Below are 26,460 nucleotides of genomic sequence, written 5' to 3' on the forward strand. Positions count from 1 at the left end.
CGGCACCCGAACGGCACCCGAACGGCACCCGAACGGCACCCGAACGGCACCCGAACGGCACCCGAACGGCACCCGAACGGCACCCGAACGGCACCCGAACGGATGCCTGAAGTCCACAGGACACGCAGCCCCGCTCCCCCCACATAATTTAATCAAACATTTAAATCTCGTCCGTGGTGGGTGGACGCGATTTAAATGTTTGATTAAATTGTGTAGGCTGTGTATACTTGCCATGGTTTGACACAAATGTTTGTCCCGCTTAACAGACAAAAATCACTGTCCCTTAAAAGTTCACTGTTTTCATCCTTAAGGCAGATTTATTTTAAAACTCATCTGCAACCGGTTTCAATACTGTACCAATTTTTAATTGCTCCAACTGATCACAAACATCAGTTGTAATACAAATACTGGTGAGTAACACATTATTTTCCAAAGCACAGACTTTTAAACCCAATTATCTGATCTCTCTATTCATGCAAATGGATGCTGTTATTCCCTGATTAAGGACTCAGAACTTTTGTTTACTTCGTGCTTCCTAAAAATAAAACCAGTAACAGAAGTACAATCATCAAAGTTATCTTACACAGACACTCCATACGTCCTTAGACACAGAGAGAAAAAGCAAATTTAGATACCAAAATACCAACCATGAAACACTATTTCGGGCTACAGACCAGTAAAATACATGTGTCAAGAACAGCATCGAAGGCTTTAACAACCTAAGTCATTAGAAACCACAGTGATTTAAATTCTTCTAGTTCCGAGGCAAACCACAGGCAAAATTTTAATAAGCTGCTCCTGGGTTAACATCTTGTATTTCGAGTATAGCCTGGAGCAAATATCTAAGGCTGAATGACAAGTCTGTAGAAACGTGAAGCAGCATAAAATGCAGAAGCGTGAGAGTGTTTTGCCATACTGGCATGTGATAATTCCAAATTCTTCCATCGCAGGATTGAAGAAAATATTAAAATCACTCCAATATCTCAGAACTGTAAGTGTCTGCAACAACAGATTACAGCTTTAAGCCAGAGCTCTCCATACCACGGGCGGAACAATAGGAAGCAATTTTTATTCCTCCTCTTCCCACTCCTCCTATGGGGGAGGAGGAGGAGAAGAACAAACAACGGTGTCACAGGCATGGCAGCAAGCAGTACTTCTCCCTCCCCTCCCCGGGCCAGTTCGTTGTGGGAGACACAAAGGGCCAAAACATCTTAAAATGTACATTAGAACGTCTCCAAGACAGAAGGGCATGTTAGACAAGCAAAGGCAAAGCTAAGACTAAGTGGACCACAGGAACGAGATGCTCAGTGCATCCTGTTCGATATAAGATTGGAATATAGGTATCTGCTAAAGCTTCCAAATGTTACAGCCGCCACCGAGTCACCTTGCTCACAGGTCAGATCCAGCTGATGTTCAAAACTGCAGTGCCTATTACTCTGTGCTCAGAACACCAAACTCTGATAACAAGCCCTTGTAGCAGCCAAACGTTTCAGGTCTCTCACAAGAAATCCGGCTGCTGCTAAAGCAGGTAAGAAAGAGGTAACAGAAAAAAAATCAATGGCAACCTCTGCTGGTTGGTTTTCAATGCAGGTAAAATGCTTCCCTTCCATGAATTATAAGGAACAAAGTGATACAAAAGTAAGGAAGTTTGAATTCTTTGTGGAAATATGAGCAGGCTTCCTTTACTATCAAAAAAACCCCAAAAAGTCATGCTGCAAGCTGCCACTGGCTTTATCACCTCGGCTACTCCCGCAGCCCACCTCCCAGAGGCATCTCCTAAGAAGAAATGCAAGCTGCCACAGACTGACTGCACTAACCAGCTCTGTATTTCATGGATATCTGGAGGCAAGTGAAAATTAAAGCAGCAATCAGCTAGTCCTGACGAAAACTATGCAATTACAGACAGAATTTTACAAGATGTGGCAATACTGAGATGTTTTATCAGAGACAGCAGACTAAAAAGCTATATGGAAAAAGTTTTCTATTTGTAGATTGAGTCACATTCGGGACTCTAGCACAGTTTTAAATAAAACTTGCTTTGGGATATATATTTTTATTATTTGCATATAAAGAAAAGGAAGTGAGAAAGAGAAAACAGTTATGCTGGAAGAATTTAATGGCTGTCACCAAGGCAGTATTTTACATGGGGCATAAATTCCATAGTTGGTTATGTCCAGCAGAAGGACTAAGGACTCCTTCCAGCTGAATAGAAGGAGCAACTCCACACCTTCTTTATGAATTACATCAGCTAGAAACAACAGAACTACCACCCAAAACAGAAGACTCACACAATCTGATCCAGCTGAAAACAGAGACATGGTAGGAGGTCAAGTATGTGTATGAAAAGAAAGCCTTTGAAAGCAGTGGTGATGTGTGTGACCCTGGAAGGAAGTGAGATAAAGCTTCTCAGGCAGAAAAAAATCCATACAGAGGTAGACCTAGAATCTCCAAGCATGGAAACAATCTATTACTCATTTCTTCTGTTCATAAGGGAATAGGAGTATTTGTTTGCTAAATCCTTTTTTTATAAGGCAACAGGACTGATAGAAGCAATTCCTGCAATGCACAAAGCAGCATCTCGGTCGCACCACTCATTTCTAGTTTGAAGTCTTTCAGGGCTCTCCATGTTAAAATATTGGATGGTCAGCTGGGTTAAATGGACAACAATAATTTCTGTAAAAATCTTTTTAAAAGACATTGATTAGAGCAGGGAGATGCAGCTGAGAGCGTGGGATGAAGAACATAAGAGTTATTTACTTATATGCAGACCTGAATGACAATGTTGACATACAAACCAGCTCATTTTCTCCCCAACTCCTTTTTTTTTTAAAGTATTCTTTTATCCACTTTCTCCTTAGCTCATAGAACAACAGTGCTTCCTCAGTTTGCTCTATTTTTATCTTAACTACCTCTGGCATTTGCTTGTTCACCACATCCTATGGACACCCTGGTTTTGCTTTTAATGCCTGCAGAAAAATTCTGTTCTATAGAGCTTGCAGCTTAAAGAGGGAGAGAAGGAAGAAAAATTAGTAGTTGCCTTAAAAATGGTGTGTGCCTGTGTAAGTGGTTGTTGGGTTTTTTTACATCAGGCTAGTGTTTGAAGTTGCTCTCCGAATCCATATTGGTGCTATATTTTTAAAACAGAAATCAGTTTATTTTGTTATTTGGAATATAAAGTCTCTTCCCAAAACCCATCCACTACAGCTCTCTATTTAAAACTGCCATGAAAAGCTCTAGCTTACACAGAATAGACAGAAACATTCACCTGAGTAAATGAGATAATATGAGATATATAATGCATATAATACGAGATATGAGGTGTGCGTATATATATGTATAACTGTTATTTTTTATCAAAATTATCTTAGACTTTTTAAACACTTTATGGTGGAAGGCACCTCTGGATATCATCTGGTCCAACGCCTTGCTCAAAGCAAGGCCAACTTCAAAGTCAGGTCCAACATCAAATTTAAGCCAGGTTGCACTTGGTCCTATACCCAGCTGAGCTGTGAACATCTCCAAGCATGGGGTTTTCACAGCTTGCCTGGGCCCTTGTTCCAACATTTGACCATTCCACCATGACTACCAGTATCTGCTCTGAATTTCTCTTGTTGCGGTTTGTCTTGATCATCACCAAGACTAAACACACTTGGGCCAGTGGTTAAAACCCAAATGTGTTAGTTCTCAAGGAAACTACAGCATCTTGTAGAAAGTTTAAACCCATGAAATATCTCACCACCTGATAGTCTCTCATTTATCAGTTTTGCTTTCACAGACCAGTTTCCTTTCCTTCTTTCTCTCACCCCACGATGATAAAGAACACCATAAATCATTTAACAATGCTATGGCCCTCATACTCAAGTGACTGCAAAAAAGACCAACTGCCACAAGTTGCACAGCTATATTTTTGAAATGCAGATGCTCTCGTGGAGCACCTACCTCATTGCCACAGGAAAAAAATAATCCCCAAAGCCTATATATAAGCCTTTTCCACATTAAAGGTGAAACTGAATTTGATGGCAGCAACAGGGTAGACTCTATAAGGTGGGGAAGAAAGAAGGGGCCGGTATAATGTGGAATAATGGGTGGGGGGAGTTCAGGTAAGAGGCTGGAAGGGGACAGTAGCTTTCTAAAATGTGAAGGATGTGGAAGGGAGCTACCGATCCCTTTTCCTTTTACTATTACTCCAGCAGGCTCTGCTTCAGCAGCCTGCCCCTCTGCTGGACTCACAGCCCCGGTCCTTTTCCAACACTGTTTCTAATGAGGCAAATATTAGCCAGAATCATGTAAGTGTTAGATAATTAGGATGCTGTGACACAGGAAAAGAAATTGGCAAAAATATATTTTTTTTCTGTGTTGTGGTGGATCAGTAGGGAAAGGTGGGCACTCACATTTGCAGGTTTATTGTGTGGTCTTTTCATACTGTTATTACATCAAACACTTCTAAAGATTGAGACTTTTAAATTAGCCACTAACATTATTCATGTATTTAATAATTATTACGCAACTTTTTGGCATAAATTGCTACAATTTCCCTTTAAACATTATTATTGTGATCTCGTGGATTAGATGGTTACTTTTCTGAATTTTACATTAAAGAACATTTTTCTTCAGGAGGAGCTTCCCTCAAGATTATCTTGATGCTCCTATGACAAATGGAGTTCACTTTACAAGCTCAATTTGGAGCAACAAATACCACCGAACTTCTGTGCCTCAGATCAACAGAAATAAAACACTCTGCAATAAACTATCAATCAAGAAATTAATTTACTTCAGGGAAATGCTGTGAAGTTTAATGAATGGTGATAATTTGCACTTTTCAGGAATTAAACACAGCATTTGCTTTAAACAAACAGCACATAAAACCAGGATGCTATTTACTAGCTGACCACATATGGTAAGAAAAGCTCCAAAATTAATTAAAATGGACGATGGAAAAAACAAGAAAATGTCTTAGGATGGTATGAAAAACAAAAAAATTAAGATATCTGCCCTCAGACAGTTTCATGTGTCTGCCACTAAAACTAATCCACCTGCCCTTAAACTAGCAGTAGTTAAAAAAAGAAAAAAAAAAGAGTATACTGGCAAAAGAATCCAGGCTTACTACCTACCACCGTTCCAGGCATCCCGATGGAGGGCCCTGGTTTTTGCATCGCTTTTCCTTTAGCTCCTGCTTTTGACTGCGTGACTAATGTTTAGTTAGTGGTTTGTGACAGTGCACTGACAGACTAAAAGAACGCGCATTTCATTTAAAATTGTCCCTCTGCATTTCAAGTAGTATAACAAACAAACCATGTCCTATCCGTGCAGCTGCCCGAACACAAAACACGGCCTCTCTGCATGGAAGTACATTAGAGTGAACGGAAACGAACTAGCTATTAATTACACTGCTGTCAAGAGACAATTCAGATTTTCACCTGTTAAATCACAGGACAAAAGACAGCAATTAAAAGAACTGTAAATGAAAAAATACTGAAATGTAGAGAATAGTCTGAACAGTGCAGGTAGTATTACCCTTTCTTTTCCTGTGGGAATAATTTCTCATATTTTAAAATAATACTTAGACGATCCTTTTAATGCTGCATTCATTTAAACTTTTTAGAGCATGTTTTGACATAGTTGTGTTCTTACTAATAATTTTGTCTATGTCAAGCCAGGAATTATATTCCATAGCTACTGGTATGCTAAAAGCATATTGCAACTGGGCAACAAGAAAGTATACGTTCATAAGGATTCCCACTGGCCTGGCAGAAGCATAAGCTCAGTCTATATTATTAGTAACTCCATTTTAGCAGAGCTGGAATAAAAGATTTTAAGGCTACCATAAAAAAAAAAAAAAAAATCCCAAAGACTATGATTACCTACTTTGTTTGGTTTTTTTTCCACATACTGCAAGCCAAAGAGTTCTCTTAAACTACAGCATGACCTTTTAAAAGGCAACAAATTTTGATTTAATGAGTTCAAATGATGAATATTTTATTGTAGCCTTGATTAGGAAGCCAAGTTCTAAGGCCTGTGCAAAAGCAACTACTAAGATACAAAGATCAAAATCGTAATTGCCTGTTGGTTTTTCAAAATCACAAGTTTGGACGCAGCAAAGAATAATGTTGTAGTACATGCAAATGCAACTTTCACTCTTCATTGACTTTTAAAAACAAATAAACAAGAACCCAGTATTATTGCTTTAAATTCTCCCAAGAACATCACTTCTATTTCATCCTCAAACTGTTCCTCAGAACTCAAAGCCAAGGCCACACATCCATGAACTACCGTGTGATCAACACTGCATGCGCTCCTAAATCCTTCTCCATCTCAATACCATACTTCTGCACGTCCCAACAGCAAACCTGTATGATAAAAACCTCCCCACCGTAACGTTTGGCAACTTACTTTTAATTTGTGCTGAAAGCTACAACACAGAGAACATTCCCGTGCATAATTTATCTTCTCAAAAATAGTTTAAAACCCCGGCCCTTTCATACTGTTATAACATCAAACACTTCTAAAGATTGAGACTTTTAAATTAGCCACTAACATTATTCATGTATTTAATAATTATTACGCAACTTTTTGGCATAAATTGCTACAATTTCCCTTTAAACATTATTATTGTGATCTCGTGGATTAGATGGTTACTTTTCTGAATTTTACATTAAAGAACATTTTTCTTCAGGAGGAGCTTCCCTCAAGATTATCTTGATGCTCCTATGACAAATGGAGTTCACTTTACAAGCTCAATTTGGAGCAACAAATACCACCGAACTTCTGTGCCTCAGATCAACAGAAATAAAACACTCTGCAATAAACTATCAAGAACTGAATTTACTTCGGGGAAATGCTGTGAAGTTTAATGAATGGTGATATCAAGAAATTAATTTACTTCAGGGAAATGCTGTGAAGTTTAATGAATGGTGATAATTTGCACTTTTCAGGAATTAAACACAGCATTTGCTTTAAACAAACAGCACATAAAACCAGGATGCTATTTACTAGCTGACCACATATGGTAAGAAAAGCTCCAAAATGAATTTAAATGGACAATGGAAAAAACAAGAAAATGTCTTAGGATGGTATGAAAAACAAAAAAATTAAGATATCTGCCCTCAGACAGTTTCATGTGTCTGCCACTAAAACTAATCCACCTGCCCTTAAACTAGCAGTAGTTAAAAAAAGAAAAAAAAAAGAGTATACTGGCAAAAGAATCCAGGCTTACTACCTACCACCGTTCCAGGCATCCCGATGGAGGGCCCTGGTTTTTGCATCGCTTTTCCTTTAGCTCCTGCTTTTGACTGCGTGACTAATGTTTAGTTAGTGGTTTGTGACAGTGCACTGACAGACTAAAAGAACGCGCATTTCATTTAAAATTGTCCCTCTGCATTTCAAGTAGTATAACAAACAAACCATGTCCTATCCGTGCAGCTGCCCGAACACAAAACACGGCCTCTCTGCATGGAAGTACATTAGAGTGAACGGAAACGAACTAGCTATTAATTACACTGCTGTCAAGAGACAATTCAGATTTTCACCTGTTAAATCACAGGACAAAAGACAGCAATTAAAAGAACTGTAAATGAAAAAATACTGAAATGTAGAGAATAGTCTGAACAGTGCAGGTAGTATTACCCTTTCTTTTCCTGTGGGAATAATTTCTCATATTTTAAAATAATACTTAGACGATCCTTTTAATGCTGCATTCATTTAAACTTTTTAGAGCATGTTTTGACATAGTTGTGTTCTTACTAATAATTTTGTCTATGTCAAGCCAGGAATTATATTCCATAGCTACTGGTATGCTAAAAGCATATTGCAACTGGGCAACAAGAAAGTATATGTTCATAAGGATTCCCACTGGCCTGGCAGAAGCATAAGCTCAGTCTATATTATTAGTAACTCCATTTTAGCAGAGCTGGAATAAAAGATTTTAAGGCTACCATAAAAAAAAAAAAAAAAAAATCCCAAAGACTATGATTACCTACTTTGTTTGGTTTTTTTTCCACATACTGCAAGCCAAAGAGTTCTCTTAAACTACAGCATGACCTTTTAAAAGGCAACAAATTTTGATTTAATGAGTTCAAATGATGAATATTTTATTGTAGCCTTGATTAGGAAGCCAAGTTCTAAGGCCTGTGCAAAAGCAACTACTAAGATACAAAGATCAAAATCGTAATTGCCTGTTGGTTTTTCAAAATCACAAGTTTGGACGCAGCAAAGAATAATGTTGTAGTACATGCAAATGCAACTTTCACTCTTCATTGACTTTTAAAAACAAATAAACAAGAACCCAGTATTATTGCTTTAAATTCTCCCAAGAACATCACTTCTATTTCATCCTCAAACTGTTCCTCAGAACTCAAAGCCAAGGCCACACATCCATGAACTACCGTGTGATCAACACTGCATGCGCTCCTAAATCCTTCTCCATCTCAATACCATACTTCTGCACGTCCCAACAGCAAACCTGTATGATAAAAACCTCCCCACCGTAACGTTTGGCAACTTACTTTTAATTTGTGCTGAAAGCTACAACACAGAGAACATTCCCGTGCATAATTTATCTTCTCAAAAATAGTTTTAAACCCCTTCAGGATCATCCACTTCACTCCAATTGTCTTTTCTAAAAATGGTTAACTGGCAGCTAACATTATGTGACAAATTCACAGACACGTGTCAGAAACAGATTCAAATCCACTTTTCATGGACGCGGTGTAGATTAAATGGTCACAGTATGTTCTCCCAGAGCATCTCATCTAATCTAGATGGGCTGGCTGGAAGCACGTGCTTAGTCACATGGCCAATTTACGTTTTGATTTGCGTACATAATTGGCACATTCCACCCTAAGCTTTTCTTTTAATAGATTTTTAAAAATAGTGCTTCCTTCAAGGAGACAAGAGGTGGCCCAGAAAACCACTGAACAACTGGGATCATTCAGGAGAAAAAGTCATAGCTTCAAATGTCGGTGTAGGCAAAAAATCAGTGAAGAACTAAAGATTCACTATTTGAGTTAGTGTGAGATCTACTGAGGAGCACATGGTACTGACCCCAAAGCTGGACTAGTAAATCCAGTTCCACTGTTTCTTGAGAACAATAAAGCTGAAAACAATCAAAGTAAATTGTGAATTTTAGAAGAGTATCTTTAAACAAAGTGTTACTCAGTATTACTATTCCACCGCTTTTGCAAAGAAATGGAAAAGAAGAACATGGAAAGAATATAGCAAGAAAACTATTTATAAATTGAAGCGTGGCACAATTTCTTTATATGGATTTTAAGCTCAGCTTCCTTTAGACCAAATTTTCCTCCCAGCTGGAACTGCTGAAGAGGTATCACTTATATTCTTTTACAGCATGGAGTCTGTATCAGCACACACTTGCATCGGTAACCATATATGAGAAAGAATCAGGAATAGCTTCCTACCCAGAGGGGTCCAGAGGGAAAATTTGCAAATGGTAGCAGTTGAAGTAGACTCCTGGGTAACTCACAGACATGGAACCCAGCAATGATAGATAAGTTTGGAAAATGCCACTGAAAGCAAGAGTTACTGACTTTTTTTCCAGAGTTAAAAATTAGCTAATTAAAATTTATAAAATCATCTCACATCTCAGAACTATGTTTCAAGATTAATAACATCTAAATACATTCAACTTCCAATAACTAGCAAATTTTGCCTTAGTTTGATTGTATTAGATAATGAGGACATTTATATTTATAGATAGAAATTGGCACATGTAAAATGTTATGAACTGAGAAATTAGTATTTTTTTTAAAAAGAAATACCAAACCTTACATAATTTGCCATCTATAAAAAAAAAAAAGATATTAAACATATACCTTATCAGTACTAAAAATAAGTTACATATAAAGACAGCATTTTTAAGAGAATATATGAGTCCTTTTGGAAAGGACATTATTAGGGAATATAGAAGTCAAGTCTGTAGATTAAGTTTAAGTCCAACTTCTTTCACCAATATTAAATTCACACATAAGCCTTTCCCCTCTTCTCAAAACTATAGCTGGAAGCTAAATGTCAATCTCTTTATTCATATATTTTTAGGATATATGACATATAACTTCCCAAAACTCAAAATATCACCACACTGTACTAAATAATGGCTTCTAAATAATTAACAATATGCCTGGGAAGAGCCATACAGGAATAAAAGGAAGCACTGGGTCCTACCTGCTATGTTTCTGTAGGACAGTAGTGGCCATCATTTTTATATGGCCACTAGAATTAACTTGGCTTGAAAAGACACGCAGCATGTTTTCTGAACACCCTTCTTCCCAGCATGTCTGCAATGGCTGCTGCAGGAACAAACTGACCATAATTTGTTCTCATACTTTTAATGAAAAATTAGATAAAGAATAAAAAGTGGAGTTACTCACTACAAAACTTAAATAGTAATCTTTAAAGCAATCTTAAAGAACAAGAAAACAACCAAACAGAATTTTTCTTTATGCTTTCAACAACATAAAGAAAAATGCTTCCCGTTATCAGTAGCAGTTGCCTATATCTTATTTATAACCAGTAAAGAACAAGAAAACAAGCAAACAGAATTTTTCTTTATGCTTTCAACAACATAAAGAAAAATGCTTCCCGTTATCAGTAGCAGTTGCCTATATCTTATTTATAACCATTCCATATAATGAAATAAAGACGTTGGAAATGACTCTAACAGTTATGGTTTTCTAATACATTACCTACAACACATAAAAATGAAATCCCAACAGTAATTTTCTACAAAGGCTTTATATGGTGACTTGCATTAATTTTTCCTGCATAAGTTATGAAAATAGTCAGTAGCCAAAAAATTGCCATGGAATAAGGCTAGATTTAAAAAAATAAAAAAAATAAATTTCAGCTTATGTTCTAACCAAAGTGCTCCCAGGGGAAAAGCTTTGCTACATTTCCTTTCCCCCCAAAAGAAGGTTCTTTATAAAACAAAGCAAAAAAAGTGAGGAAAAAATGGTTACATTCAAAAAGCTATATTTTATTGTTATGGCAACTGATGTGCTAAAAATAAAGAAATAAAGTTGTTATGGCAACTAGAATTTTAAAGGCAGTCAAAAGTAGAATAATCAAACATTCTGCTGGCTTAAAATATAACGTCTATGACTCAATTTTCAGCAAGAGCTTCAGAGACACGTAGTGGTTGGGTTTTTTTGGATTCTGCTTTGGAGATCACAATTAGTACAAGTTTCAGAGACCTCTACAGAGTACAAAAAAGGAAATCAAGGTGGACAGAAATTTAGTCATTTGAAGTTCGCATGGTCAGTATGAAGAAATACACACCTTATGCCATTTAATTAACGTCCTGGCAACCTTACTAAATCCATAAAATGTATCAGCTTATTCTTAAAATAGACAGCAACAGGACAGTATTTATGTCTTTACAATGATAGAAAGGTGCTATGTAATCTAAAATCATTAAGTGACTTTTAGTTAAGTACTGAAAAGTTAGGGTATACCAAAATTCACTTGTCTGAAGCAGCAGAGTTCTGCCCCTTCATATGTATGGAATCAAAGACAACTATAATTACAAGATCGTAACATATTTAAATGTCTGACACGTGCTCGATCGTCATTACAGGGCTCCTAGCTAAACAAGCACTTCCACAACAATCTTAGAGAACTCACTGTCTCCCATCCAACTCTCGTTGAACTGTCAAAATTGATACTTTTATTAAAAAATTAACAGAACTGTACACCGTGAAATGTTCCAAAGCCCATACTCAGCCTTAATTACAATGAAGCAATGCGTTTAACAGATACTTCAGAGAACTATGACTAGAAACAGTAGTTCATACTGGAAATATTTGCACTGGAACCACGTAGGTAGTATGCACTAGCATCCCAGTTGTAAGTTAATATTGTAACACAGTATGTGCCTTGTGTTTTGTCTTCACTGCAGTTAATCAAGGTTCCTACCAGCATTACTCCTAGCTCTTTTCTGACCCATACAAAAAGTCTCTCAGCCCAGTCCACGAGAGCTTTCAGCATGCAGGAGTAGCACGGCCAAGAATACAAAGTCAGGTTCGTCCTTCACTTGTGCTTAAGGGAAAAGAATCCAATTAACTCTTTATTGCAGCACAAAAATGAAGAGATGAACACTGGAAATTCAAAGAACACACAAGGCAGCGCAGCAAGGATAACACAAATTTAAGTATATTTCTGTAGTCTTCCTTCCCTGGCCTCAGTATTAATCCTTGAGGCTAGATACACAGTTAACTCATTCCGTCTTAAGCATCACCTGAAGCCACAGGTATTTCAGAGATGCAAATAATGTAGTGAAATACATTAACTAATCAATCTGTGGCAAAGTCAAAGGAAACTCCATGTGCACAGTCACTATACATAACTTCTCATCAGTCAGGATAAATCTTAGACATATGAATACCAAGGCTTAAAAATCAAAGTTTTACAGGTTTTCCACCTAATGCTTAGCCTAAAGGAGGTACATGCATCTTTTCAAGGTTTATTGCTGACTCAACCAGCTACTGAAGACAAAAGACACAGTGTTCTGAGCTTTCTATGAAATCAGTTTCCTAGTTGGATAATATTCTAAACTTCATCAAGTACGTGGTTGCCTGAAATGTAAGTCTTTGAGTTCCAAGAAAACATCTAAATATCACTCGACTTAAGTGACAGCTACGTAAATCCATTGCTTGCATTCAGCATCCGGAGTCCCATTTCTTTTTATATCAGGTATAGCCATTCTGCACTGATAACAGATATATATATATATATATATATATATATATATAAAAAAGCATCCTAGAAGAATATTTATACTAACATTTTCAGGCACATTTTTATCCCTAACATATGTTTCTCTGTTTTCAATTTTCCATAAAAGAAGAATTTAAGAACAAGCATTTTCATAGAAAGGCAAAGAAAATCCTGGAAGGTGTGACAACAAAGACCAAAAGTGCTTTCTGAAATCACATTTACAAATTCACAAAAGAAAGGTGGCATCATTCCAAAAGGTATCCTTAATTCATTTGCTATATAGGTAATAAGAAGCACACTTAATTAGACTGCAATGTGACATTAATGCAACTAAGGCTATTTGAAGGCTAGCTCAAAAATGGTCTCACCTGCCCCTTCTGCCCTGCCCCAGCTGGTGACAACACAGCTACACAGCAAATCAATCTCATTGCTGTAACAGAGAAATGGGGGGAAGGAAGTTTTCTAAATAAAAATGTAGAAATTACTGTGATGTAGCAGCCCTGCAATCGCTAGGCAGAGTGTACAGAAGAGACAGAACATGCAGTAAAAGAAATGTCTTCTGGCAAGCAGACAGCCTGGATAAGGCACAGCCTGAAACCGCACCCCATGTATACGACAATTTAGTTTTAGATCCAGGTTGTAAATTCTATTATCTAGTCCAAAAAGATTGTGTTTTGAAACTGGATTGCTTTTGAGACAAACCAGCCATATGAAGATGGCTTTGTCATATGCAGCATATGATTAAAAAAAAAGTGAAGCTCCGTATCATCAATATTCAGTTGTCAGTTTGAAAAACAACTGATGAAAATTCACAGGGAAAAAATTCTTAGCTGCCAAAATATTTGGGTACGTCCACAGAAACACACATAAAAGATTATTAGAAAGAATATATGCACTAGCAGACTGCAATTGATCTCCTTTTGGTTAGTTTACCTCAGCAGCTGCAAATCTGCTTGCTGATAGGGGAAATTACTCTTAATTGGTGTGAGCATACTCATCACTACAAAGGGGAAAAAAAAAATGTTTTAACAGATCAGGCTGTAATGAAGATCTATACGTCCCTCACCTCTTCTGAAGTGATTACTATAAAATGCAATACTAGCTCAGTCCCTTAGAAGAATACCCTAAAGAACGTGTGAATAATGCTGTCATTTGTGGTTTTATCATAAAGTCGTCATGTATAAATTAAGGTAGAAAATGGTATCAGGATTCACCCCTATATTAAATTCCAGTTTGAATTTAAGTGATGGATTCATCACTCATACATGCTTTAATTTTTCTACACGTGCAGCTCAAGCCTGTCTGATTTCTGTTACTGTCTCAATTATTGTGAATTGCCCACTGCTAGGGTAAAAGATGCTTTCATAAAATGATGACCACCAGTACTGATGTTAACAAGGACAATTTAAGAGACTTTAAACACTATCAGTGATTCTCTGGAGAAATAAAAAAAAAACCCTAGATATAAAGCATACTTGATTCTTAGTGTTTCTCTCTAAGCAAGCACTCTGTTTAATTCTTACAGCATCAAATATTAACATATTGAAACCAGCAATTAATAATCAGGGAAATGTGGTCTGCTCTCTTAAATAAATGTATTTAAGATTTTTGAAACATTAACTTTCATAGAACAGTCACAGGAAATACTGGTTATTTTAAAGACTGACTTTGCATCTTTTTCTGTGTAAGCAAGTCCAGGACCCCAGGCTGGTATTTTAGAGAAAGCAGCTCCTGATGGGTTGAAAAAACCTTTCAAAAAACAAAAATCACGCAACACAGAATCTACACGGAAGTTGCCCTCTGCTTTAATCCTGACAGAAACCATTCCAAATACAAATTACAGCTAGTAATACAGATTTTCAAGAGGCATAGTAATTTTTAGTTAGTCACTGCATTTGCATATGCAAGCCACGTGCACATGCCAACGTGGCAGTTCAGCAACCCAGTGACACACAAATGGCCTTCTTATTTCAAGAGCAGACTGAGGCTGGCCTGAAATTCTCTTGCAGGAAAACATTACTGTTTATTTACATGTGCAATAGCAGAAATCCGTTAGCCATTTAGAAATCCAATTACTCTGCTTTTCAGTGCAGTCTTCTGATTTCCAGTATGTAGATATTATATGGATAACATCACCTAATTCCTCTCGTTTTAAGTGCTCCATTACAGCAACATAAAAAAAACCCCTGTGTTTTGTCTCTTCCTCTCACCTTCAACAGCTGCAGCCTTTGAGTAATGCAGCCTCCTGAATGCCAGTTATGCAACCTTCGTTTGAAAGCAGGGGATGGTTAGGAAGAAGTAAGTTAAATGAGAGTATTACTATGAGAAGGTTGATCATTTAAAAAAAAAATAATAAGAAAATAATAATTACGCTCTCAGGAATAGCAGCTCTCTTGCAATGGTAGTATTACTATGAGAAGGTTGATTGTTTATAAAAAAAAAAAACCCTAAGAAAATAATAATTACACTCTCAGGAATAGCAGCTCTCTTGCAATGGTAATAAACACATAACAGTTTGCTTCATCTAAGCTGTGCCCCACGCTGTAACAGATAGATGCATACACACAGAATGAATATGCATTGCATAATGACAACACACGCTGCAGACAACTTCAGAAATGATCCCATTTTACCCAGTGGTGTAGAACACCATTGTTTAAAACGCCTTCTTACTATGGCTGTTCTTTCAGCATCAGCATCATTACTGCTACAGGAAAACCGAACACCTATTAACAAACCAATAATCAAATTAAACTAGGATACCTATTAATGTTTCATCTAGGAAAGAGTATCATGGATTTTTAAAACGAGCTTTGAGGTGCCAAGCATTTACCAGAACTACCAGTTATTACCGCGCACTCCACTGTAAAGCAATAGCAAGACATTGAGACCCTGCTCCACCTTACCTAAAAAAACACTTTTTATCTGCATCAATGTGTATATATCCACTGTCTATGAGATGTATCAATTTTAATATCAATTCTTCCAGTAACCATCATTAAACCTATTCAGGCCATAATACTGATATTACCCAGTTTTATCATTCCGTTTGAAATGATGGGCAACTATGTTCCCCTGTATCTGTAGATAATGGATTATAAATTCAAAAAGACAAAACAGAATGCAGTCTCCAAGAGGGAAAATGCAAATCTCATTTGCACTCCACCCATCAGAACAAATGAGTCAATTCATGTGACTTTCAGAGCCAGTAGGACACACAGGGACCCAAGAGCCAGGAATCGAGAGTGTCGTTTCAGTGCTATCATAAGCACCTATGCACAGAAAAGAAATCCAGAAAAATTCTTAATGTAGCAGAACTTTTTACCATTTTTTGCAGGCTCTGAAAAAAAAAGTACTATTAGCGTCATTTTTCCACTTCAAATATTATACCTAGAAGTTAAAATTAAGATGACATAAAAATAAAAATTACTAATGGATGCCACTTCTTTCTTTCCCTGACAAGAGCTGTCATTAAACTGAAGAATTTCTTTGAAGATGAAGAGTGAGCACAAGATTTTCCCTTTTGTGCATACAAAATTGAAAGATTTTCTCCAGGTGAGCGCTAAATGAATCAAAACTTGGCAAATTAAATTCACTTTAGGGACACTTTACTCCTCAGTTTGTAAAAGTAATATTAACATTTACTATGAAACTACGTGCCCCAGTATATTCATAATAAACTGAACCTTTTATCTGAATTTAGTCTGAATTTAAATGAAGCTATTTAAAAATTAAACTTCTGACAACTTCTGCTCTACAGAGGCAATATTTTTTCACTAATTTCTAATAAGGTATTTTCAGTTCATATATACTTTATTATTCCACAGTATGCAGTTCTAAAATAATTCAAACAAGTGGAAGACTGCCAACACTAACAGCTCAACTTACACCAAAACTGAGGCAACCTATCAATCCAACCAGCACACAATCTGATTCTTCTCTGCAAACACATTATATTATAAAAATATCAAGAATCTACTTGCCATTAAATGAATGATCTCAGTTTAAGAGAAGAGTTAAGTAGTAGCCATCTCATCCTTGCCCTTTCAGAAAAGGTGGAGAAAAGTAAAACTTAAGAAACTGCCTAGAGATCCTGAATTTAAAAGAAACATGGAACTTGAAAAGTTGCACATACATCTCGAAGAGATCAGTTCCTCTAGAATTATTTTATTTAATATCTAAGTGATCTCATTCAAAAAGCAATAAAACAAGTATTAGTTATCTCTCTTTTTAGTGAACTGAAAATAAGCACAATTTGTTTTGATAATGATAATTGATCCTTATATACTAGGATCTTTTATAATTGATAAGCATATAGCTATGCCATTTTTGATAACTAATCTCTCTAGAAGTTAAGGGAGACGATTCCTGCTTAGTAGAGAGAGGAAATAAAGTAGAAAAGTATGCAAGTAGAAAAGTAGAACAACAAATATATAATAGATCAACATTTCTGAAAGACTTCAACTTTTACTGCTGGGAAATTTGTTTATAATAATTGTAATCATAAACTGGGTAAGGTACCATCTTCTAAGATTTCAGGATGCTTTCTTGCAAGAGGGGGGACCTTTCTGATTTTCAGCAGGCTATTTGCTACAAGCACATGCCAAAGGAAAAGACGCTACCCGTACCGGTTTTGGCTCTGGTCCAGGACAGCAGCCTATTTAGAAATATGACAGTGCTTCACTTCATAGACACATTTTTTTTTTAAAAACTGCTGCAAGAAGAAACCCACAGGTTCTGTGCTACTCCTGATACTCTCACATCGTTTGTGACCATCCTGCTTAACCGACACAGCTCTGATGAAATGGGTCACTCCCCACCGTACTGGGCAGAGAACATACAAGTTACTCCACGCTACGCAGAAACTCCCCCATTTTCAATTAGGACAAACAGATGAAGCATTCTGAACACAAATATTTGCTACAAAAATACTCTAATGTTTCAGTCCATTAACCAACCTGCTGTGGCAGCTGGTGAACAGTCATCTTTTTAATTAGACACCCTTACTGATTAATTAGTCTCAGAACACTGAGCAGTGGAACCCTGCAGGATGCCATTGGGACCAAAAAAAATTGCTCTTCCTAGTGCTAACTTAATATCCTTTGGTATTGCTGCAAATAACAAGCTTGATTAATTCTCTACTCAAATTAAAATAGCCTTCCTATGTAAGTAATTCTTTCAATCCAGAGCTAAACTGTTTCAACCCAACAGTTTCACACAAATAAATAAATAAACCAACCAACCAACCACAAACAAAGCATCAAGGTGCCAGTTTCAAAGTTAAATGCATTTAATCCTACTTGCATAGACACAGTGGCTCATTTGTAATCTCGACTTTCCATTTCTAACTATGTGAGCAAGCTAGCAATAAAAATTAAATGCCAAGTAAATATCAAGTATGAAGCAAAGACACAAATACTTTTTCTTGTTTCAAGAGTTTTGGTAATTCCAAAGTGTAAAAAGTAAATGCATTTCTAGACTACATTTACATGAAAGCTGATCTTTATTTCAGTCCTTTGAGATGAGTTTGCAGATAGATGCACTAAGAAAAATAGATGATTAAAGTTAATTCAATACATGGAAGGCTGTACTTAAGCAGATGATGAAACTTCAACAATGACACTTGCCATTTTTAGCTATCCTATTTTTAACTTTTAATTTTGGACAAAAGACCACTATTACACCTTTTGGAGAAGAGACATCCTACAGACATCCATTTGTAGGACTCCTCATAGTCCTAACACTATGAAAAAGTTTCTGTTCTCAGAAAGCACTTACAATAATGAAATACAGCTGTTCAAGAATTTCAAAGATTTTTCTCTACTGTAGCTCTTCCTTTTCTATAGAGGTTTGGAACAGAAGTGTTAAGATTGATCTGACGACCAGCCAGTTTGACTCTATAGAGGTATTAAGATTGATCTGACGACCAGCCAGTTTGAGAACCACAGCAAAGCTACAGCACGTCATCTCTACCAAAGCAGGCTGAAAGCCACAAAACCACCCGCAATAAGGAAAGAGAGACACAGGGCAGCGACACCATCCAAGATTAAGATTTACACAGCTAAAGCCAGCAGCTTCTGAGGGAAAGACCTCACCATGAGAATTGTTTGGCTCGTAAAGACTGCCATCAACTTGTCAAAAAACCCAGTTTGTTGGCACTAACCAAGAGAAAGCCAAGAGGTGTAGGAATGACTTTATGGCCAGCATTCCTTGTCCTCCACACCACACACCACGGATCCTGGCCAAGGCAGCTGAACACATGCACCATAGGGCTTGTGACTACATGGATAGGAGAAAATTAACGTGAAATGTGTAATTCCATCAGTGTATGTAGACTGCTTCCATTTGCCATCATTTACTGTCCTTTCCAGCAAATAAGTGCTAAAGTTTAATTTAGTATCTGGGCCTGTAAAACTGCTTAACCTGAGAGGTAGCCAGAAATCTCAAAAATTAACTTTCATTTTTTTCTTTTTGCTGTATAATGAGAGGATTTGTCTTGTAGGAATCAGAAATATAAGTGTTTCAAACAGAACAGATTAACTACATCTATTAGCTCCATATTGATTAGATTTCATTTGCTTCCATCTTCTGCAGCAATGGAATGTACTTTCATGTAACTGGTCCTTACTCCATGAGAATTATACCTGTATGTGATTAGTGCCAATTTCAAATTATTATATTATTTAGATAGATTGTTTTTTAACATGGCAATGTTTAATCCCCAAATCAATGCCTCTCATATTTGCTTCAGACTTATGATTTTCTTAGGATTTTCACTCTTCTGTTTAGTGGCTTGAAACATTATTGGCCCAGATGCAAAACATCATTACACAGTTAGCACATAAAGCTATTTTTTGGCCAACTCTTCTGAAGTCTGAGCCTTTAATTAGTTATTAACTCTAACTGTTCTGGGCACATGCTCATATTACCAAAGGAAATTCTGACAATAAAAAAATAATCTTATTTTTGGTTCTATTAACTCTGTTCTGGGCACGTGTTCATATTACCAAAGGAAATTATGACAATAAAAAAATAATCTTATTTTTGGTTCTTTTATAAGTCATTTGGAAAGAGAGCCATTCAGTCTTTCTTTACGACCCTCAACTCAAAGCCACCAGCCATTTCAAAAATGGGCATTCACATTCATATGCAAACTTCCATTGTTTTTGAGTAACATAATACTATCAACACCTACTTTCTCTGAAACCAAGTTGTTTTTTCTTCTGATTGTACTTTAAAAAAAAAATAAATTTAAAACAAGTTTTGTTTTCTTAAACCAGAGCAGCAGCATCATTTAAAAGTAGTTTTCATAAGCTGTTAGATGAACTTTATACATACAGTTAATTTCTTAATTGAAATCAGATTGTAAACTGAAAGTCTTTTACACAGCAATGATACATTTAACAATCATAAATCCTACCTTAAAATGGTCCATCCAAAAGTTTTCAAACTACAGAATGTGAATGACAGCCTTCTTTTTCTGCTTTTGTTATTTTACTTCTGCAACTACATACAACCCTGACAGGTATTACTTTCTAAACTTAGAGAAAAGGACTTCAGGTGATTTCAACAGTAATCAATAACAACACTGCAAAACAGACACCCAGTCCATAACACTGAAAAGGATGGAAAGAAGTCTCACCCTAGAAATTCAGCAGCAAGAACACATACAAGGATGAAACCACCTAAAACACAAAAGCAGGTTAACAATAGGCAGCATAAGATATAATGAATAAAAGATCTGTCCCAATTCAGACGCAACAAGTATTTTACAGTAAAGCTTCTGTATGTCTGCCATCAAGTGACAGGAGATTTCTAATGATTTACACAGTGTCAGTGCCTGACACCTCTTCTGAAAGGGACAGTGTGGAGTAAGGGCAGCAGCGTGGGGCAAAGCAGAGTGTAACTATTGCTGAAGACAATTACCAGGCTGGACTTGCCACCGGGCAGTTTATCTGAGCTCAAAATGTATCTTGTCATGGCAAAAATTCATCTGAGCACCTTGAGAGGAACCAGTGAAGCTGAACATGAAATAATGTCAAGTAGGCAGGAGAAAAAATTCCATCAATGAAGTGACCCTAGCTTGTGCGTGGTTTTCTACTTACCTTCTTTTAACAAATGGATCTGACACACTTTTACAGAAGCTCTATATACACATACCAGTATTACCCCTTCATTAGCATCACACAAGCAGATTTCACTCTCATTTCCATTTTCCTTAAAAATACATAAAAATATGTACTTATCTCTGCTGGTGCATCTTTTATTTTCCCCTTTCTTTTACTGTGTCACATGCAGCATGCATGTGTCAAATGCACATGCAGGGTCAAAAGCCTACGGCACACATGCCAGAAAGGTAACTAAGGCAGATTTTAATTGTCATACAGTACAGATTTACATATATGTCAGAAATGAAGCAGCTGCCAAATCACAACTCCTACTCTCTAAAATTGTATGCAAGACCTACTATTGTGCTCCAGTCAAAATTTCTGAGAGGCTCATGGTAATCACCAAGCTGGAACCCAGCAGGAGACGTGAGATACGGCAAGATAGTGCTTGACAGGAAGAAAGGATTTGTGAGAGCAGAAGGATTTCTTTCTCCCTTCCCTCTTGGAACGCTGAGATGGGAAACATATCAGTGTGTGAATGCTTGCATACAGGAAAGGAAACACAGTTCACTAGATGACTCTTGACAGCCTGTGGACCTCCAGTGTGGAGGACTGGAATACATGCTTTTTGGAGAAAATAAACACAGTATTGATTTTTCTAAATAAAACAGAGATTTTATTGTGCTGTGTTGAACTGAAACACTACAACAAGCCCCAAATTACTCTCTCCTACAGAACACATTTAACAAAACATTCCTCTAACTAAGAAATACTGCGGTAGATTTCAGAGCTCTGTTTAAAGATGGATATGTACCTAGAATAACATGCATACCAGATCTGTTAAGCAAGGTGTATGATAGTTGGCCCATCTAGCATGCTACTTCTGCACCAACTGCATGCAACCGGAGTAGAACAACAGATGTGTCTGTATCATGGTCTTTAAACTACATGTGAATGTTGAGAGTCTGCTTTCAGTTCACCACAAGAAACACGTTTTTGGTGTACCAGCAATTCTTGTTCTCCACGAGTGAGCAGTTTCACCAAGAGTTAACCAGCAACACTGTAGTAAATTTCCAATTTTTACCAGATTTCTCCTGCATAAAAGGTAATCATATAATGGGTATTATATATTCAATACTAATAATTCCAGCAATCAGGTTCATCTTTTCAGCTGTGATAGTAAAATGACAGTTTCCAAGATTTCTCCCTCAAGTTAGCCCTCTGAAATTTTATTTAGGAAAAAATTTGATTATGAGAACTAAAGTAATCAAAGATGCTTTTAAAGTCAAGGCTTAGTCAAGAAATCTGACTTCTAAGTGCTCACAAACACTACTCTGTAGTACACAGTTCAGCCCGGTTCTTTTGATCACCAGACAAACAACGCCAACTGCATCTATATAAACCTATTTTCTTGCAAATCCCTGGATGTAGAGATTTTTCTAGTGATTTCCAGATACCCTCTTTCTCACTGAGGTACTGCAATTAGCAATTTAGCCAAATGGTGCAGGTAAGGCTGGATAGCCAGAAAGGGGAAAGGACTGGGGTGTTGGGAGAGCAGGCTCTTGTCAAAGAGCTGTTACCATGAGCCAGGAGGTAGAGCAGCACGGTGCCATGAAAAGTTGGAGGGAACTAGGCAGTAACAGGGAGCAGTTTGACATTTACCATGTATGAGGAGGTAAATAGATAGTTTGCAGATGTTAATACCACCTCCTACTCCTTGAATCTCAACACACTTTATTCTCAGGACCGCAAGTGCAGAATACTGCCACCTCTAACCACCTAGGAGCATCTTTTAGACACACACTCAGGAATGCACGTGCTCACAGAATGTACTACTAAAGCAGTCAATACACCCACAAAAATATCCAGCTTCCAGAAGCAAGCCTAAAGAAGAGAGAAATGTTAAGCAGAATGACCAAAATAGGAGGAGACAATGAATCTGTGTAAACATATGCACAAACTGAAAGAATCAAGATGAAAGCTATTTGATGGGAAGAATACATAATTATGGAAAAAATAAAGTATGTGTTGTTGATATATTGGGATGGTAGCATACAAACCATGGAGAAAAAAATAAATCAGTTCTGCTGAACAATCATTAGTACCCATGTAACTCTGAAGTTTAACATGCATATTACTATTGACGCACGTAAGATAACACTACAGCAAAGATTTTAGTAGGATTCAAAGAATAATAAATACATGCCTCTCAGTCTCTCCAAAATAGCTTACTAACACACCAAAATGAATCTGAAAGAAGTTGTGTTCACAGACATAAATATCAGATAATAATTCATTAAAAAAAAAATTAGCTGACAAGTTTTTCTGGAGCATCCAATATTAACTATTCCTAAAAACAGGCTTTAGCTTTGGTTTGGCAGATTCTTTCCTGCTCATTTCTTTTCATGAATCCTTTCATGCAAATGATGTTAGCACCAGCAGTTATATACAGTCAGACTATAGAAAAAAAATTGTGATTTCAGAATAAAAGTTATTTACTTCAGAAAAAAACCCCTGAGTTTGAATAAAGGCTTTAGTTTCGAGTAGGATTAATTTTCTAATCCATAACAGTATATAATATTTCATATTAAATACTGTATGCAATATCATCTTCCAAAATATACATCACTGAAATATTTCCATCATGAAAAGGACAAGTGTAGAAAGGTATTTTTAAGGCATGAGGCCCTAGCGTCAAGCTAAGGCTTGCATTTTAGAAGTTTTCCACTCCCTCCTCCGCTGTGAAACAAACATCTTCCCCACTTTTGGAAAGCAAGAGCAAAATAATGGAGGTGGTTTTGATGCAACATACAGCTGACAGATGTCCTGTGAATGGTTTCTGAAGAAAATATAGCCCAACTACAACGTCAAAAAGAAAAATTTACACTACCAAAACATCCTTCTTTATTGGTAAAGGAAAAAGAAGTCATGAGTACAGCTCTCACTCTGGGGATGCTTTTAAACTTCACAAATATAGCAGGTAGTTCAAATTAAGAGTATCAATCAATTAAGTATCAAAAGTATCAAAAAGAAATGGCATTATGAAAGGAAACTTTCACTAACAACATCTACCCTAGAACTTTTGTAGGGACAGATGATTCATTCCCTAGATAACAAATCCAACACTTTCTGTGAGCAACACATAACATTATCTTAATCCATTTCTGCCGTTATGATCATTTTTGAGACAACAGTGACAACAGCAACATTTCTGCTGGTTTTCCTGAGAGTCCATAACTACCCTGCAGCGGCAAGAATTTTAGAACCCCAAGGGGTGAGTTTACTTCCTGATCCTGCACAGAATTTTTGCTACTATTACCCAGTGGTTCCCAATCTTTCAATCCCAGCTATAGCAGTCTGGAACACCCATGCAGACAACTTCCTATAATATTTCCTGACTGTACCGATGACATTAGGATACAGAAGAGATTCTCAAAAGGATTTTCCAATTGCCCATAAAGCAAAGAGACTGGTTTCCTGGTAGGTAAAAATAGTTTTAAAATTCTATTTTAAAATAAACAACAAAACAAGAAATTCCCAACTTTTTGAGGTTGTTTGGGTTTGTTTTTAAACTAAAAAATAGAAAATTAAGGCATACAGAGAACAGAAACTGTTGAAAAAAAACAAAGCAATGAACTTGAGTTGATAAAAAAAGAAAAAAACAACAAACACCTGAAACAACAAACCGATGTGCTTATTATCATCACAGCAAGTGAATAGAAAGCTAAATGTCAAGCATTACTACAGATATAGGTCAGCAATTTCTATTGTTAATGCCATTCAGCAGGTACCCATGGCAGGAGGTAAAGTCACCTAATCACAATTTCAGTTGCTTAAAACACAAACCGTTTCACTTCTTTGCTATTTTTCCACCAAAAAAAAGAAAACCAACAAAAAACAACCTGCTGCTCAGCGGAATTCATTTTAATCAAAAGAAAAAGAAAATAATCACTTACCATAGTGATGAGAACTCTGTATTTATCCAGCATTGCCTGGCTGTCGTGGCATCCTGCCAGCAACTGCCACACCTCCGCCCTTAGCGCTTCTGGAACCCCACTTTTCACCAGGGTAGATAATCCATTTGGCCTCACAACAAGATTATTGTGCCTGAGAAACAGACAATCATTTGCCCGTTATACTTCAGCTACAGGAGCAGAAACCAAGATAAAACATATTAAAAGTTTTCAAACTTTCTGTTATTCTGAAAAGTGGAGTCAGCCACTGGCAACATAAACTTCTTTTCCACTTGTTATGCTAATTAGTAATTGTCACATAGAAAACAAAAATTCTGCAAGGATTTACAATAAGAACCACTTGCAAAATGTAGCGATATACAAATTCTCTAGGTGTAGAGAAATTAATGAAAATTAAAACAATAAAGTTTCAGAAATGGAACTAACCCGGCTAATGAAGAATAGTTTGAATTGAAAGACAAACCTATGCCATCTGTGCAGACAACTCAATTTAAATATTTGTTCAACATTTATGTTTAGCTTAAGTTAAGGAAATTAAAAATAACCTAAGCTGTATAGAGAAATAAATTTTGGAAAACAAATATAAGCTAGTCTTAAGAGTACTAACAGAAAGACTGAAGTTCCAGTTTTACAGTCATGCCAAGAGTATGTTGCAAGCCCCACAAAGCAGGAACACTTATATATACTCTGGCTAAATTCCACCATTCCAAATAAATCTGCCTGTTAGTTTGAGCTGGGCTTTTACTATCTGTTTGTACACAGACCAAGAAATGTAGGAAGACAATTGCAGGATGACCTCTCTTATTTTCCTACACTGTGTAATTAATCCTACAAAAGTTAGTAGATAGAACTATGAAAAGGCCGTATTCAGAGAGATTGAATACTAAAGATGTGTTTTTTCAAAAACAATCCAGTCACTGAGTCCATACATTTAGGATAAAATGACTGCACATGCACAATATTGCAGAGCTTTCAGTCACAGATGTTTAAAAATCCTTTTTGAGATAATAGTGTTTACTGATCTAGATTAAATCTCGCTTTGACTTATTATGGCAATTTTCATAGCAATGCAGCAGGAAGACTGTGTGAATTGACTCTTTATTCTTTCTAATGTAGGAAGTGCTTTGCTCTGTTATTGTTTTGACCATTGTTATGTTTTTCTAGTCTGCTGGTAAGAAAACAGTGAGAGTGGCAGTTTAGCCAAATGTTAGCAAGCTGTGATTAAATTAAATAACCTGCAATTTGACCCCTGATTTTAAGTAAATGTTTAGAGTACTCATTTTTTGAAACTGGTCATTAAGATGTGAACAGTTTACCACTACTGTTTAAATTTAAAGGGTGCTCTAAAAAAGTTTCTTTTTCCTATACTCTGAGGATGATATACCAAATTTCCAAATGACTTGAGAATGAAAAAGGAGGGTGTGCTTATATAATGCCCTATTTCTTTTAAACACAATAATTATTTTAAATTTTAAATGTGCAGTGTAATACAAGTAATTTCAAACTTTGTAATTCATTAGTCAAATTAAAGCCCAACTAGCCCCTTTTCTCTTTTTACAAAGAGTCACATTTTACTAATGGTCTTGTGATGGGAAAAAGCTAGAAAGAAAAATCAATAGACACAGAAATATTAAAAAGGACTAGACAGTGGT

The 26,460-nt window shown here is 36.6% G+C and overlaps 1 protein-coding gene across 1 annotated transcript in view; it reads right to left on the bottom strand.

The window, feature by feature from the left end:
- LOC106890775 (rab GTPase-activating protein 1-like) overlaps nucleotides 1-26,460 on the bottom strand; it is a 273,774-nt gene that overhangs the window by 186,945 nt on the left and 60,369 nt on the right. Inside the window, exon 14 of the mRNA XM_014946791.1 lies at nucleotides 24,791-24,941. Coding sequence (XP_014802277.1) covers nucleotides 24,791-24,941 — 151 coding nt within the window. The remainder of the gene's footprint in view (nucleotides 1-24,790; nucleotides 24,942-26,460) is intronic.

This window comes from Calidris pugnax, unplaced genomic scaffold (assembly GCF_001431845.1).
Source record: "Calidris pugnax isolate Ruff unplaced genomic scaffold, ASM143184v1 scaffold30, whole genome shotgun sequence".
NCBI classification, from domain to species: Eukaryota; Metazoa; Chordata; class Aves; order Charadriiformes; family Scolopacidae; genus Calidris; species Calidris pugnax.